Raw genomic sequence first — 15,443 nt, forward strand, 5'->3', positions numbered from 1 at the left:
TAAAGAGCATACTTTATATTAGGGGTGGGATTGGTCCAGTATTTCTACTTCGGATAGTTTGAGTAAAATATTGGGTCGGGTCGGGTCGGGTCTCGAACTAACGATATTTAACACTTTTTACTACCCAAAATTTCAGTCAAACTATCCGAAGTAAAAACAATAGGGTCGGATCGGGTCTCGAACTACCCGCCCCGAACGCCCACGCCACCCCCTACCTGCTTTATATATCAACCGCAGAATCTGGAGAAGAAGATGTGATTGGGAATCCAACAAATGAGTTGATTAATGATTGGAACATTCCTACGTAGGATTAGATTTCAGCCGATGTTTGATCATTTTTGGATGATTCAATTCTGTTTGATCACCGGATGACTGAAAGTTCGTGAAAGGCTGAGCCTTACACTAATGGAAATCTGAGATTAGGCGCAGAAATTGTTTTGAACTCGTTGGGAAGCTCCTTCAATGTCTCCATTGTCTCCTCGTTCATCCGCCGCAGGTGTGTGTGGTTGTACATTCCAATCTTTCGATTTCATTATTGATTATCTGATATGAGCTCTGTTTCATTCGTAGTTGGGATGGATTTGAATTACTACTGGCGTTTTAATTACTTTGGGGACTGAATTATATGCAGGAATTAGGGTTTGGTTTTTATGATTGTCTGTTTGTTGCAGATTATCTCTGAGTGTGGATGTTGAGAGGAGGAAATGGAGGAAACAGGGCAATTGAAAAGGGCTTTGATTGATGCCTCTGCTGGTGCCATTTCTGGTGCTGTTCAGAGAACAGTTACTTCTCCTCTCGATGTGATTAAAATCAGATTTCAGGTTAAGATCATCACTCTTAATCTTTGAACTTGAATTGATATTTGAATATGGTGGTTCATTACATTCTGAGTGAAAGGTCTTAAATATTCTGAGTTGAAAAGGTCATAATGATATTTAAAACATTTCATCCTCTTTATTTGCATGTCAATTGTTGTTTACAATGAACAAGCCGACAGAAAGAGAATTTTATGTATACTTTAATCTAACACATAGGAATTTAACGTTTAACACATAGGGATTTAACTTAATTAACGCTGGATATTTTTACATTTACAACAAAATATACAGATGAGTATTATGTAATTCATCTTTGTTTTTTTTTGATGAAAATAGGTTACAATGAGCTGACAATGTGTTAAAAAGTAGTGAACAACAGATAGTGCTTTGTGTTGCAGGTTCAATTGGAGCCGACCACACGATGGGTGATGCTCCGGAGGGATGCATACAGTTCATCGAAGTATACGGGTATGCTGCAAGCAGCCAAGGACATATTTAGAGAGGAAGGCTTACCGGTATTGTTACTTATCAATCCAGAAGGTCTACTTGACTCTGTTTCTGCATAATTTGATGACGAAGGGAATTGAAATTTGCTTGATTGCCAATAATTGACCTTTCGTCTCTTACATTTCTCATTGTGCATACAGGCAGGCATTTTTTTGCTCTTACATTTTCTTATTAATCTCATAAATTGGACATCCTAATCTCATAAATTGGACATCCCCTCCGATCTCAAATTTCTTGCATCCACAGAGATTCATGTTGACACCTGGATATTTAGGTGGGTGTGAGTCATCGGAAACTTTGAAAAGAAATAAAAAGTAATTTACAGGGTTAGGATGTTATTTTTACTAGCTCGAAGATGCTATATCAGTAGGAAAATTACTTAGTATCATAAATAGAGATAGAGAGTAAGTTTGTCTAAAAAGAATTTATTCCAAGAATGTAAAAGTTCAGTCACTTTGTTTGGATTTCGTTTGTCGAAACAGGGATTTTGGAGGGGCAATGTTCCTGCCCTACTTATGGTTATGCCGTATACAGCCATCCAATTTACAGTGTTGCACAAACTAAAAACAATAGCTGCAGGTTCTTCCAAATCAGGTATGCGGAGATGTTTTTCTGCCATTCACTTTTTCATTTTTTTTTTCATTAAATTTTGATAATTATGGTACCTTGTAAGTTGTAACAAATCCTTTATTTTATCGTATTGGTGAAAAAGGTTGAGAAGTGCTATACTAGTTTTGAACTTTATGTTCCTTAGCAGAAGAATTTTATTTTAATTTTTTTTCTTTTTTACCCAAACAAATGTGCTTTTGTTTATGCATCTTTTGTAAAATGTGCGATGCAGAAACTTATATTATTTATCTTATAAAAAAAAGTTTTCAAATGATTGGTTCCTATTGTTTCGCTCTTTCGTCATACCCCTTTTTTATGTTGTTTGCTGTCGTATTTTGTTCTCTATGCAGAAGAGCACGTCCATGTAAGTCCTTATCTTTCGTATGTTAGTGGTTCATTAGCTGGATGTGCTGCAACTGTTGGATCATATCCGTTCGATCTTCTTCGTACTATATTAGCTTCTCAAGGAGAGCCAAAGGTATTAGACATGACAGTTGCATTTGAAGAGCATTCCATGCTTTTAAGGATCCTTAATTTGTTCTTATATGTTTCCAATCTCAAGAAGTTGAATCATGATTCTCTGCTTCGATTTAAACTTATAATATATATATATGTGTGCGGGCGCGCATACTAAGCAAATAGGCTAGCGCATTGAACTTGTTTGGCTCGTTCTTTAACTCTGCCGATCTGAATCTTGAGGATAATGATCTTTTCAACACCATTTTATCTGCAATAATGTGAGAATTAAATATCTGAAAATGAAGTGACGTGTTTATGACAAGGTTTATCTGACCATGAGGTCTGCATTTGTGGGTATCCTTAATACCCGAGGTATTCGAGGATTGTACGCTGGATTGACTCCGACACTTGTTGAAATAATCCCTTACGCCGGATTGCAGATTGGAACCTACGACACATTCAAACGCTGGATGATGGTACTCTCTTGTGCGTGTGCATAAATTCATCTGTTAGATGTTCTAATATCATTATCGAATAGCAAATTTATTTCATACCAAAAAAAAAAAATCGATGTGGTTTTTCATTCCTCTAGGCTTGGAATCACTACCGATCTCCTTATGCTCCCCACGGTGACGACGCCCCTTCAACCATCCAGAGTTTACTATGTGGATTCGCTGCGGGAACATGCGCTAAAGCAGTCTGTCATCCACTCGATGTGGTCAAGAAGAGGTTTCAGGTACACAAACACCTCAACTGAATTCGAAAATTAATTATATCCACCATAGTTGTCAATAGCCTGCTAATAGTGACTTGGAAATAAAGAAAACGAAAAAAAAAAAAAAAAGAATTAAAAATATTCGTACAAGAGTAGTAGTGAGATGGTCAAACGAGAAAGAAAATTATTTCTCAGATTTTGAACAAGATTAACTTTGATTATCTATCTATCGAATCATTTGTGATCTAATTGTTTATCTATGACCTGTGATTATATACTCTTTTGTTCCAATTCAAAGTATTTTTTTTACAATTTTTGTTTATCCTACTTTAGAGTATTCATTTTCTATTTTAAAAAAATAATCATACACTAATACCAAAATACCTTTTAACTTTTACTTAAATTACAAGCATACTATACCATTACAAAATTGTCAAATACTCTTAAATACTTCTATTAACTAATAAAATATTATTATTTTTTAATCTATTAAAAAAATTCTAAAAAACCCCCCGTGATTTGGGACGGAGGGAGTATAACTTTCACAATTCTATTAGTTTGAATGATAATTACGAAGTTAATCGTTAAATTTTTCATATTCATTTTCATTGTAAATTTGTATGCACTATTTTTTTAACTGTATATTCCTCATTCCACTGTAGCATTTCAAACATGGATCGTTATGTAACGCTATTTGAGATTTGACAACTATGATGATAAAACTTAAAACTATAGGTATAAATTAACACTCACAGGTTGAAGGACTGCAAAGGGACCCAAGATATGGCGCTCGAGTGGAGCATCGCGCCTATAGAAATACTATCGATGCAATAAACCGGATCTTGCGCGCAGAGGGTTTGGCAGGTCTGTATAAAGGCATCGTCCCGTCCATTGTCAAGGCTGCGCCTTCAGGCGCCGTCACATTCGTCGCCTACGAAATTGCAGCAAGCTGGTTAGAATCTGTTCTTACCTGAGTTTTTTACACTTAGCTTTCATCCCTTCTTGATTGATTTGTTTTAGCAAAGAGTAATGTAGGAGTAGCAAATTATTCTTTGGTAGTGAAGTAGATATTGTTCATAGCCATATATATGCATGTGTTTTGTTTTTTTTGTGTGTATTTATATATGATCATATATATTTGATTTATGTAATTGAATTTAATTTGTGTATGTTGTATTAATGGGATTGTTTGTTTTTTAGCATTTCAAATAATAGTAAAAAAAAATAATTTTCAATAAAAATATATTATTTTTTATCATAAAATATCATATCAAAATACTATTTAAACAAGTTTAAATCTGACATTCTGTTTCAAATAGATTTTAAACTACAATGAAATAAACTCGTTATATTGATGATAATTTCAGTGTTTTTTTGGATTTTTTTTAATATATTTTGGATATATATATTCGAAATTTATAAGGTAAGTCATACTAGACGAATTATAATACTATAATTTTTATTATGTAATTTTTTAATATTTATATAATTCAGATTTAATTTATATAAAGTAAAATAACTCTTAAAATACTTTGTATAAAAAATATATATAAATACTATTTTTAATATTGAACTGTAAATACATAAACAAAATTGTGAAGAATAAAATTATGTATAGTATTTGTTTTATATCATATAGATAATTAGATATTGATTTAATATTTGATTGTAAAATTAATTTTAATATAATATATAAAAAGTAAAATAAATATTTAATTTGATATTTTTAAAAAATTAATAAATAATTTTTAAATAAAATCCAATCCAACAGGTCTTACATGTTTTTGTAACATCTAGCTCTATGATTTTGAAATATAAATATAATTTTTTGTTTTTTTTCTAAAAAAAATATATTAGCATTATATTTGTATGATTGTATCACAAAATATATCAGGATTGTTCCATGTTAAGAAATGGCCAAAAATAATAAATGAATAATTTTTTTATGTCCAATGACTAAAAATAAAAGACAATGATATATGTCTTGTAAGAATGACCTATTGGTGTGAGGATGGACTTATTGTTAAAATTAAAATAGATACAAAATATTCTTTTTTTATTTATTTGATGTTTAAATTGTCTATTTCTTTATGGTATTTAAATAAAAATATTTAAGACAATTTATTTTAAAACTTGTATAATTAAATATTTTGTGCATATTTTAATTTAAAATTTCAACAATAAATAATTTTTATTTATTTTTTTATCCATTTAAGCTAAAACCCAGTGAAAGGATTATGTAATTACCCTTCTAAAAAAGATACCTTTTAAAATAAATAATACACTCTTCCACATTAATTAATTATTGTTCTATTTTTTTTTAAACACATATTTAATTTTTTTATTCTTCATTTATTTATTATTTTTAATTTCTATCTTAATTAATATACCAAAAAGATATTTATCTAAAATAAAATCGTACAAATATATTTTATAACAATTGTAAATGGACGGAGGGAATAATAATAGATTGAAAATATGTATTAGGATTACATAATCACTTTGATATATCAATATATTTTAGATTTTCAATTAAATTTGATTTTTAGTATACCAATACAAAGATACTAAATTATTAATAATAATAATCCGGAAGATCAGAAAATTCTATTTTTAAAAACAAATCTCGATTTAACAGTATTAAATTTCGGATATTTTGTCTACTCGTATGCCTTATACCCCATATATATATATATAAACGCATACAAGGCCTTTATATGGACTGCAAGCAGCTGGTATATTGAAGCGGGTGGAGAGATTCGCATCTGACCAATACTCCGTAAGCTTCTACTTCAGGTATTGCTTCCTGCTTATCAGCCGCATCGATGTTGTTTCAATTGCCTATGATTTCCGCCAATTTTGTTTGGGTGGGTTTATCTGTCGGGCTAAGATACGAGGCTGCTGCGATGTGTTTGATTCTGCTCTGTTGCATAGTTGCGAGCCTTGATGCTGAATTAAAACATGTTTCCGCGGTTTGTGTTTGATTTTGAGTTGCATTTATTGGGGTTTTTTTTTTTAAGGGTTTTTGCAGCTGCTTATATCAGATGATTATACTTCTTGATTAGGGTTTCGTGTTTCTTAGCTTATAAGTTTGGGGGTTTCTTTGAATGTGCGTTAAATTGATTGCGTCAGTCTTTTTATCATATAAATTATTAATGGCAGTGATTAGCACTAGGTTATTACAGTAGTTTCATGTTTAGTTTTTGTTTCCAATCAACATCGCCTGGAGCATTGGGAGTGTATTAGTTAAGGTTAACGATTTTCAGGCAAACCTATGGTTGTCTAGGAGGAACTTTGCGATGACTGCAGATAATTAATATTACACCATAAAGTCATTAATTAGTCTTATTAGCTTGTAAACATTTAATATTTGGAAAGTCTCGATGCTTGAGTCTTTATCTTTGTGGATTATGTCACGATTCCCCAGCAGTATGATTGAACGTAACCTACATCTACTATGTTGATGTCTCTTTGCTATGGTATTAGTTTGATACCCACTTCAGGCATGTGCCGAAATTGTATTTGAATTTAATGTTATAAGGATGAAGAGAGGGCTATTTTCCGTTTAGGTGCTCTCAATTTCATGCATCTTGTACCTGCTCTCTGAATGTTGTTTTAGGTTTTCTTGTTCTTACTGTGAAAAAATTTCTTTTGGCTGTTTAGTGACTGTTGTTCTCGGTGCTTGGAGTAATTTTGAATATTTCCCTTAGTGGTTGAAACCAAAATTTATGTCTAATATTGATTTTTTTGTGTAGCCCAAACTAAACTATTATTTGATTCTATTGTATTCCATGTCATCACAATTTCTGTGATAAATTGCATGTGTTATTAGATATTGGTGTTCAGGGTGTCTGTTCCTATCAACTTAGCCTAGTGTTTGTGCCTCAATGGCAGGTTTTGAACCAGAAGTCATCGGTAGCCTTGTGTTGATTTTTGGCTGTTGCAGTTAATGACCATGAACCAGCGAAAAAATGTTATTGAGTTGGAGCAGGGGTGGGACTTTATGCAGAAAGGGATTACTAAACTAAAAAATATTCTAGAAGGGTTACCCGAGCCAAGCTTTTGCTCGGAGGACTACATAATGCTCTACACGTATTATTCCAACAATCTTTTATTAACACATGATTCTTTTGGGCCCAACATTATCAACTCTATCTGACTTCCTTGATACCATTTATAGGACAATATACAACATGTGTACTCAAAAGCCTCCACATGACTATTCTCAGCAGTTGTATGACAAGTATCGTGAGTCATTTGAAGAGTACATTACATCTATGGTAAGGATGGATTTCCAGGAAGAGCTCCTGCTTGAGCTCCCTTCTAGCTGTTTTTGCATCGTGGTGTATATTGTATATGCTGGTTCCGTTATATGAATACTTTTATGTGCATACTCCTTGTGCTTTGGTACTTAGGTTATACTGTCATTTATTTTAAGAGTCCAACCTGATTTATGAAGTTTGTTGCCTCTTTCCTACACAAAAGCAAGCTGAAATCATGATTTCAGCACCTGTAATGAATATATAGGGAAATGGTTAAACCTTACATATCATATTATCATGTCTTGTTTGGCAGTTTGGTTTCTACTAATTGATATGTGTTGGTTTACTGCCTTGCACCTAACTTTTTTGTTCATCCTTTAGGTACTCCCAGCTTTAAGGGAGAAACATGATGAATTCATGTTGATGGAACTTGTTAAAAGATGGTCAAATCATAAACTCATGGTTCGTTGGCTGTCCAGATTTTTTTATTATCTTGATCGATATTTCATCGCTAGAAGGACACTTCCAGCACTTAGAGAAGTTGGACTAACATGCTTCCGGGAACTGGTAAATTACTTATTTTACTTATTCTATTTGCTTGACCCAAATTTACCTCAGTATTGTTTCATTGAAGAATTAGCTATTTCAAAGTTAGAGAAGATTAGAGCACTTCTTGCCTGTGCCCCATCTCTTCATATCCTTCCTTTAGCTGTAATTTCATAACCTCGATTTCAATTCAGGTGTATTTTGAGATACGTGGAAAAGTAAAAGATGCTGTTATATCTCTGGTATGATTCAATTCTCATTGCCTTCATAATATTCTACATTCCCCTGCTTTGAGATTATAAGGTGTGTTTTTGCTAGATTGATCAAGAACGGGAAGGAGAACAAATCGATCGATCATTATTGAAGAATGTATTAGATATTTTTGTTGAAATTGGGATGGGACAGATGGATTATTATGAGACTGACTTTGAAGCAGCAATGCTGATAGACTCAGCTGCTTACTATTCACGGAAGGCTTCTAACTGGATCTTGGAAGATTCATGTCCAGACTATATGTTGAAAGTAATATTTCTTTGTAGTTCATACTCTACCTTTAGAATGCTCCTGTGTTCATCCATGATAACACATTAAGGAAAATGGAATCACATGTCACTTTCCTAATTGGTTTTAAATTCTGGGCATACAGGCAGAGGAGTGTTTAAAACGAGAAAAAGGCAGGGTTGCTCATTATCTTCATTCAAGTAGTGAGACGAAGCTTCTTGAGGTTAGTATTTGCTTTTTGATGTTCCTTGCAGCTGATTGTCCTAAGTATTATTTACTCTATTTATTAATTTTGGATGGGCTTGTACTTTCTTCATTGGATTCGTATAGAAAGTGCAAAATGAATTGTTGTCCGTATATGCTACCCAACTGCTAGAGAAGGAGCATTCAGGCTGTCACGCTCTACTTAGGGATGATAAGGTACTTGAAACTGGAACTGTTACGTATTAAATTGGAGGTTCTTATTGATTTGAGACCATTTTAACAAATCCTGGTACTTTCTCCATTAGGTAGAGGATTTGTCCAGGATGTATAGGCTCTTCTCCAAAATACCTCGTGGTTTAGAGCCAGTTGCAAATATATTTAAGCAGGTTTGTTGGGGCTCCAATTAATCATTTTTTTCTGCTCATACTTTTTGCAACTTTATTAAGTAATTCGCTGAAAAAGTTTAATTGTTTCCAACCACAGCATGTTACCAGTGAAGGTACTGTTTTGGTGAAACAAGCAGAGGATGCTGCAAGCAACAAAAAGGTCAGTTTGCTTTAGAAAACTATCCTTAAACTGTTGAGATGAATCCTTTGTGGGTAACCTGTAATTGGTCAAAACTGCTTGTATTATGTGCGAAGCTTTTGTTAATGATATCGTTTGAAATTGTGCTTGTGTTTGGCTTTTTAGTTTATTGAATGACCTTTTATCAGGCTTGGACGGTTGAGGTTATTTTTTTTTTTTTTGCAGCTTTGAATTAGACGAATAAACTGTCTTATTGGGTGTTGTGCATAGATTCTTGAGTTACTAACATAGTGAGAAAGATAGAACTGCACACCAAAAATGAGAGTTGAGATATTCTGTTTAATATTGAACATAAACGCATTCGACGCCCATCTGTCAATGCTACAAATTTAACTGTATTTCTTATCTTGAGATAATCATTCTAAACTCAACATGTTGGCATATTTTCTTCTGAAGGGTAGTTAATTTTTCACAGGATAAAGTAATTACATTTCTCATATTCTGTTATTAAATTATGATGTAAAGTCATTTTGTTTCTGTTTTAAATTTCCATCCAATTTATAAACTGAATTTATCTGTAATGAGGATGGCTTTTGGGTAAGTTTTTCTTGAAATGGTTGAACTAAAAGATAAAAAGGGAAAGAAATATTATTTTGAAACAAAAATATAATTTATGCCAATGCAAAATTTCATATTACTAATATTTCCCCAAGAGTGCATTATTCTTTGGAAATGGTTCCTGTCCATAGTTTCTTATTTGTGGGATATATCTAATATCTGGAATTTGCAGGCGGAAAAGAAAGATGCCGTGGGATTACAGGAACAAGTAAGTAACTTAGTAGTTTTGATCACTTTCTATATGGTCTCACAAGAAAATTACTCTGTCTCTTTCATTCCAGATCTTTGTGAGAAAAGTTATTGAACTCCACGACAAATTCATGGCGTATGTGAATGACTGTTTTCAAAACCACACGCTATTCCACAAGGTTTGCATTATGAAACTGCTTATCTCCGTTCTAAGCCTGCACTTTTTTCCAGCAATACATAACCTCACCATTTATGTAGGCTCTGAAAGAGGCATTTGAAGTATTTTGCAACAAAGGTGTTTCCGGAAGTTCTAGTGCTGAACTTCTTGCTACATTTTGTGATAACATTCTTAAAAAAGGTGGGAGTGAAAAATTAAGTGATGAAGCCATTGAAGAAACTCTGGAAAAGGTGAATCTCTCAATCATTTCACTTTGAGCTTGTGTGAATCGACTGTAGTCTGTTCTAAGTTCTAATGTGGTTCCGTATATTCTACAGGTAGTCAAACTCCTTGCTTATATCAGCGATAAGGATTTATTTGCTGAATTCTATAGGTGTGATTCCTACCTTCGTAATTTAAGGGGTGTGTGTATCCAGTTGTTTTTACCTTATCTCTTTCACTGGTATTGTTCACAGGAAAAAGCTTGCTCGTCGCTTGCTTTTTGATAAAAGTGCTAATGATGAGCATGAGCGGAGTATCCTGACAAAATTGAAGCAGCAGTGTGGTGGCCAATTCACATCCAAAATGGAGGGAATGGTCAGTTTCTTTCTATTTTCTATTTTGAAATAGTATTGACAGGTCAAATGTTTTCGATTCACTGTTATTTTAAATTGATGCAGGTCACGGATTTAACACTAGCCAGGGAAAACCAAACCAGCTTCGAGGAGTATCTTAGCAGTAATCAAACTCAAAATCCAGGGATCGACTTGACGGTGACTGTCCTCACAACTGGTTTCTGGCCCAGCTACAAGTCGTTCGATCTTAATCTTCCAGAAGAGATGGTATAATACTTTATGATCCATATTTTAATTTATTGTTCGAAACAGAATTATTTTTACATTGAAATTTTTATTCCAGGTCAAATGTGTAGAAGTATTCAAAGAGTTCTACCAAACAAAAACAAAGCACAGAAAACTCACATGGATATATTCTTTGGGCACTTGTAACATCAACGGGAAGTTTGAACCGAAAACTATAGAGCTCATAGTTACCACTTATCAGGTTGTTCAGAAGAACATTAAATCATTCGATTCACGACTCACTCCTATATTTGGGTAAACTACCTACTGATCTTAGCTTTTTATTCCTCTTTGCAGGCTGCTGCCCTACTGCTGTTCAATTCTGCAGATAGGCTAAGTTACCAGGAAATTATGACTCAGTTAAACCTATCTGACGATGATGTTGTCCGGCTGCTTCATTCGCTTTCTTGCGCAAAGTACAAGATTCTCAACAAGGAGCCAAGCAGCAAAACAATTACTTCAAATGATGTTTTCGAGTTTAATTCAAAGTTCACCGACAAGATGAGAAGAATCAAGGTAGTCGGAGCTTTTCTTTTCTTTTTTGAAGTGTTTGATTTGTTTTATAAAAACAATTTACATATATAGATATAAAATCAAGCTGATCATCATAATTAAACAAGCTGAAGCAGCACACCAGTGGATTGATTATTTTGCAGCTCTAGTAGGAATAAGATTAAATTATGATGATGAATTTTTTCAGATCCCTCTTCCACCTGTGGATGAGAAAAAGAAGGTCATCGAGGATGTCGACAAGGACCGAAGATACGCCATTGATGCCTCACTCGTGCGAATCATGAAGAGTAGGAAGGTCTTGCCATACACACAGTTAGTTTCCGAGTGTGCTGATCAGTTGGGCCGCATGTTCAAGGTAATCCCCAAAAGTACTCCTAACATTTTCCACAAACTTTTAAGGGTAAATTGGTTTTCTAGTTCCATAATTAAATCCTTTATCATTTTAGTTCTGTAACTGGAGTTTGTCCCAAACTAGTTCCGTAAGTGAAAATTTTTCGCAATTTTAGTCCTTCAATGCCGGAGATGCCTACGTGGCACTCATATGGCTCGTCGGAGGACATGTGTCCGCCAGGTCAGCAACCCCTAGTAAACACGTGGATTTTTATTTTTGAAATGTTTATAAAATTGAATTTTTGAAGATTTTAAATTTTTGCAAAAAAAAACCATAAATAAATTAATCTTTTTAAAAAAATTAAAAGTGACACTTGGCAGACATGTGTCATCCGGCGAGCTACATGGGTGCCACGTAGGCATCTCTGGCCCCGGAGGACTAAAAGTGCTAAAATATTTCACTTATAGAATTAGTTTGAAGTTACGGGACTAAAATGATAAAATGGTCAAATGAGTTTACCCAACATTCTATAATAAATTCCATCATTCCTAAAAATTTGTGGCGCTGTTCTTGTTTATGTTTATGCAGCCCGACTTCAAGGTAATAAAAAAGAGGATAGAAGACCTGATCACTAGAGACTACTTGGAACGAGACAAATCGAACCCCAATGTTTTCAAGTACTTGGCGTAATCGGATGTTAGTTCCACCGCGGCCTGCAAAATACACAGGTGCCCTCCCTCAGCATTCGATGCCTGTAAATTTCATTGTCGTCGTCGTCTTCCCCCTATCATATCTTCGTCTCTTTTGTGGTTTCTTGACTTTTTGTTTTAAGAGAATTTCTGTGTACATTTGGCCATAAGTTCCCAGTTTAAGGATCACCCCATAAATATGTTTACTTTACTTTTCTATTCTCTACATTTGGCTTTCCATTGACCAAAGTGTAAAAAAAGAGTCTGAGTGAAGAAACTCTTGTTCACCAACTCACACCCTTATTTAATATTGCTGGCTTTGTCCTTTATTTCTTTTGTTAGGATATGTGTTGGTTTTGGATTATTACCATGAATAATAATACTAATATTTTATTTAATTTAATTTTGTATGTTTACTAATAGGTTTGTTCACTACATTTTTTGCTGGAATATATATATATATATATATTTATAAGTATTATTAAAAAATATAAATTAAAAAGTAAAGATTCAATGTAAATAGTACTTACTCCTTCTGTGTCATGTCTGTTATACTGTAGAAATGGTGTTTTAGGAGAGGTGTAATTAGTAGATAGTTAAGAATATATTAGTAAAAATAATTATTCTATAATATAAATATTTATGTGTAATTATTTTTAAAAAATGAAAGTGAGATGGTATGTGGGACGAAGGGAGTATTTTATTAGTACTTAAAAAAAAGTAAGATATGTATATTTTTTACGTTATTAATACAATTTAACAAATTTTATGTATTGTTACGTGTGAAGTAAATAAAACTCAATATAATAATGTATAACTAAGGATTATTAGCATCTTTTTTGAGGTTGAATTAAATAATATTTTTTTCATTTCGAATCATTACTTTTTTATTATTATTATTATTATATTTTAAAAGTATTTTTTTAAAATATATATATATAGTAATATCAAAATATTTGTAATTTTTTAATTAAATTATAAAGATAAAAATATCAACTGTTTTTATATATTTCTACTAACAAATAAAAATATTATTATTAAAAGATTATATTATGTTTTTATTAATTTAATATTGATTTTATTATATAATTGAAAAGTATTTTTAACAAAAAATATCAGTAAAAAGAATTGTAGGGTGTGCTTTTTATTAATCAAATCCATAAAAAGAATTTATTTGAATTTTTTTAGATAGTATATTTTATATTAAGAATGAAAAATTGTATTAATAATATAAAAAGTATAGATAAAAGTATTTTTTTTATGTTAATTTGTCTATATTATATTTTAAATAATATTTATTGAAGAATAAGTAATGTAATAATATATTACTCCCTCCATCCCAAAAGATTTGCCTTATTTTTTATTTTTCATTCCAAAATAATTGTTTTGTTTCTTTATTTAGTAGTTGTGGTCCCTACTTTATAACAAAATTATTCATATTTTTTCATACTATTCCTATTTATTACTTTCTTTAAAATCTTTAAAAAAAAGCAAGACATTTAGTCATTTACATTCTATTTTATACCCACTTTCAATTTCGTGTCAACTGTCAATAAGACATTTTTCTTTTGTGTACAATTTTATTTTGGAACGGAGGGAGTATAATTCATATAAAAATGAAGAATATTTGATTAAAAAAAAAAAATGATAAAAAAGAAATCTCTTTTAAGAATCCATTAGGTGCTGGGAAGTGGGATGGAATGATGGAACAGATATCTAACACTAACAATCAGGCGTACTTCCAACTTGCTGTCGACTTCAAGGAAAAAAAAGAAAAAAAAACTAAGTAGGGTGCTTGTGGCTGCGTTCTTGATCAGTGCCTGTCAATTTCTGCATTAACATCTCTTTGTAAGGCACATATTCTCTCTCAGTAACACATAATCTCAACTTTAGTTCAAATCCATACGCAACAACACCAAAAGAAAAGAAAAAAAAAAGGAAAAGGGGAGCTTACTTTCAATTTCTTTCTACTTTTCTTCCAGTTTTGATCATCTTTTCTTGCAACCCTTTTTAGGCCTGAAGCTTTGTCCCTCTCAATCTTGCTTCACATCTGCAAATAATTTCGACTTTTGATGCCTATAACCTGTTTGTCAAAATGCTTGAAATGCCTAATATCATGAGTGTACTTTGGACGGACTTTAGGTTAATTATATGTTTGTAGTACCTATAGTTTTAGCATAAATAATTCACTTTTATCTTGCCCAAAATAAGTGTGTTCGATTGCGAGTTTAAGTTTTGAATAATAATATTATGAATTGAAATAAATGATTGGTGTTTTTTGTAATATAAAATTAATTTTTAACGTGTAAAAAGTTTAATTTTTGATTTAATGATTTGATAAAAAAAAAATTGGAGAAACAGTATAAATCCTCTAAAGAACCTAAAATTATACAATAGAACCAATATAGGATATTTTGTATATTTATGTTGAAAGACAATACTGATATTAGGGTCCGATGTTTTAAATTTTGTATAGAATTATTTATTATAATTTCTATTATTCTCAAAACATTTTTAAATATTATAACACTTCTGAAAAATATTTAAACATATGCTTAATGTTTTAACCATTGCTTTATTGATTAATTTTTACACAAATTGTTCGGGAATGGTTACGGTGAGTTCAATTAATACACGTGTCATGGTAACTGGTAATTGATGCTCTCATATTATATTTGTATTATATTATAACAAATTTTGTACTAATAGATTTATACTTCATGTGTTGCTTATTTATATTTGAACTGTTGTCGGCAGCATGCTAACATAAAAACGGATGCCAAATTATTTACGTACACATGTGTGTTTCTATGCTAAATGATTGTGATATTAGTCATATAGTTTTCTAAAATGATCTGATGTTGTGTTTCTTGGTAATTAATTGAAAAAGTAATAGAAAAATCACAGTCCTTCAATTATCATTCCAAAAAGAGGGATTAT

General features: G+C 32.1%; 2 protein-coding genes across 4 annotated transcripts; both read left to right on the plus strand.

Annotated features, from left to right (window-relative positions):
• Nucleotides 1-260: 260 nt before the first annotated feature.
• On the plus strand, nucleotides 261-4,273 carry LOC127251191 (mitochondrial thiamine diphosphate carrier 2-like). Of its 2 annotated transcripts, none has more exons than XM_051274783.1 (8): nucleotides 261-496; nucleotides 672-821; nucleotides 1,217-1,333; nucleotides 1,808-1,919; nucleotides 2,285-2,412; nucleotides 2,717-2,869; nucleotides 2,986-3,129; nucleotides 3,864-4,273. In XM_051274783.1, exons 2-8 carry the CDS (start codon nucleotides 705-707, stop codon nucleotides 4,080-4,082), a joined length of 990 nt encoding a protein of 329 aa, XP_051130740.1. In that variant the 5' UTR covers nucleotides 261-496; nucleotides 672-704; the 3' UTR covers nucleotides 4,083-4,273. The 2 variants fall into 2 exon arrangements, with proteins under 2 accessions (XP_051130740.1, XP_051130749.1); XM_051274792.1 differs by having other exon boundaries at nucleotides 3,844-4,000.
• A 1,509-nt stretch (nucleotides 4,274-5,782) lies between these two features.
• Nucleotides 5,783-12,901, plus strand: LOC127249684 (cullin-1). 2 transcript variants are annotated; one of them, XM_051272619.1, is made up of 20 exons: nucleotides 5,783-5,904; nucleotides 7,003-7,200; nucleotides 7,289-7,388; nucleotides 7,752-7,937; nucleotides 8,111-8,158; nucleotides 8,235-8,438; nucleotides 8,563-8,640; nucleotides 8,748-8,837; nucleotides 8,927-9,007; nucleotides 9,105-9,167; nucleotides 9,937-9,972; nucleotides 10,046-10,132; nucleotides 10,212-10,361; nucleotides 10,449-10,504; nucleotides 10,587-10,707; nucleotides 10,791-10,952; nucleotides 11,029-11,172; nucleotides 11,268-11,486; nucleotides 11,671-11,838; nucleotides 12,403-12,901. In XM_051272619.1, exons 2-20 carry the CDS (start codon nucleotides 7,058-7,060, stop codon nucleotides 12,502-12,504), a joined length of 2,238 nt encoding a protein of 745 aa, XP_051128576.1. In that variant the 5' UTR covers nucleotides 5,783-5,904; nucleotides 7,003-7,057; the 3' UTR covers nucleotides 12,505-12,901. The 2 variants fall into 2 exon arrangements, with proteins under 2 accessions (XP_051128576.1, XP_051128583.1); XM_051272626.1 differs by having other exon boundaries at nucleotides 5,831-5,887.
• The last annotated feature ends 2,542 nt before the right edge of the window (nucleotides 12,902-15,443 follow it).

Source organism: Andrographis paniculata, unplaced genomic scaffold (genome assembly GCF_009805555.1).
Source record: "Andrographis paniculata isolate CXL003 unplaced genomic scaffold, ASM980555v1 Contig11END, whole genome shotgun sequence".
Lineage (NCBI taxonomy): Eukaryota > Viridiplantae > Streptophyta > Magnoliopsida > Lamiales > Acanthaceae > Andrographis > Andrographis paniculata.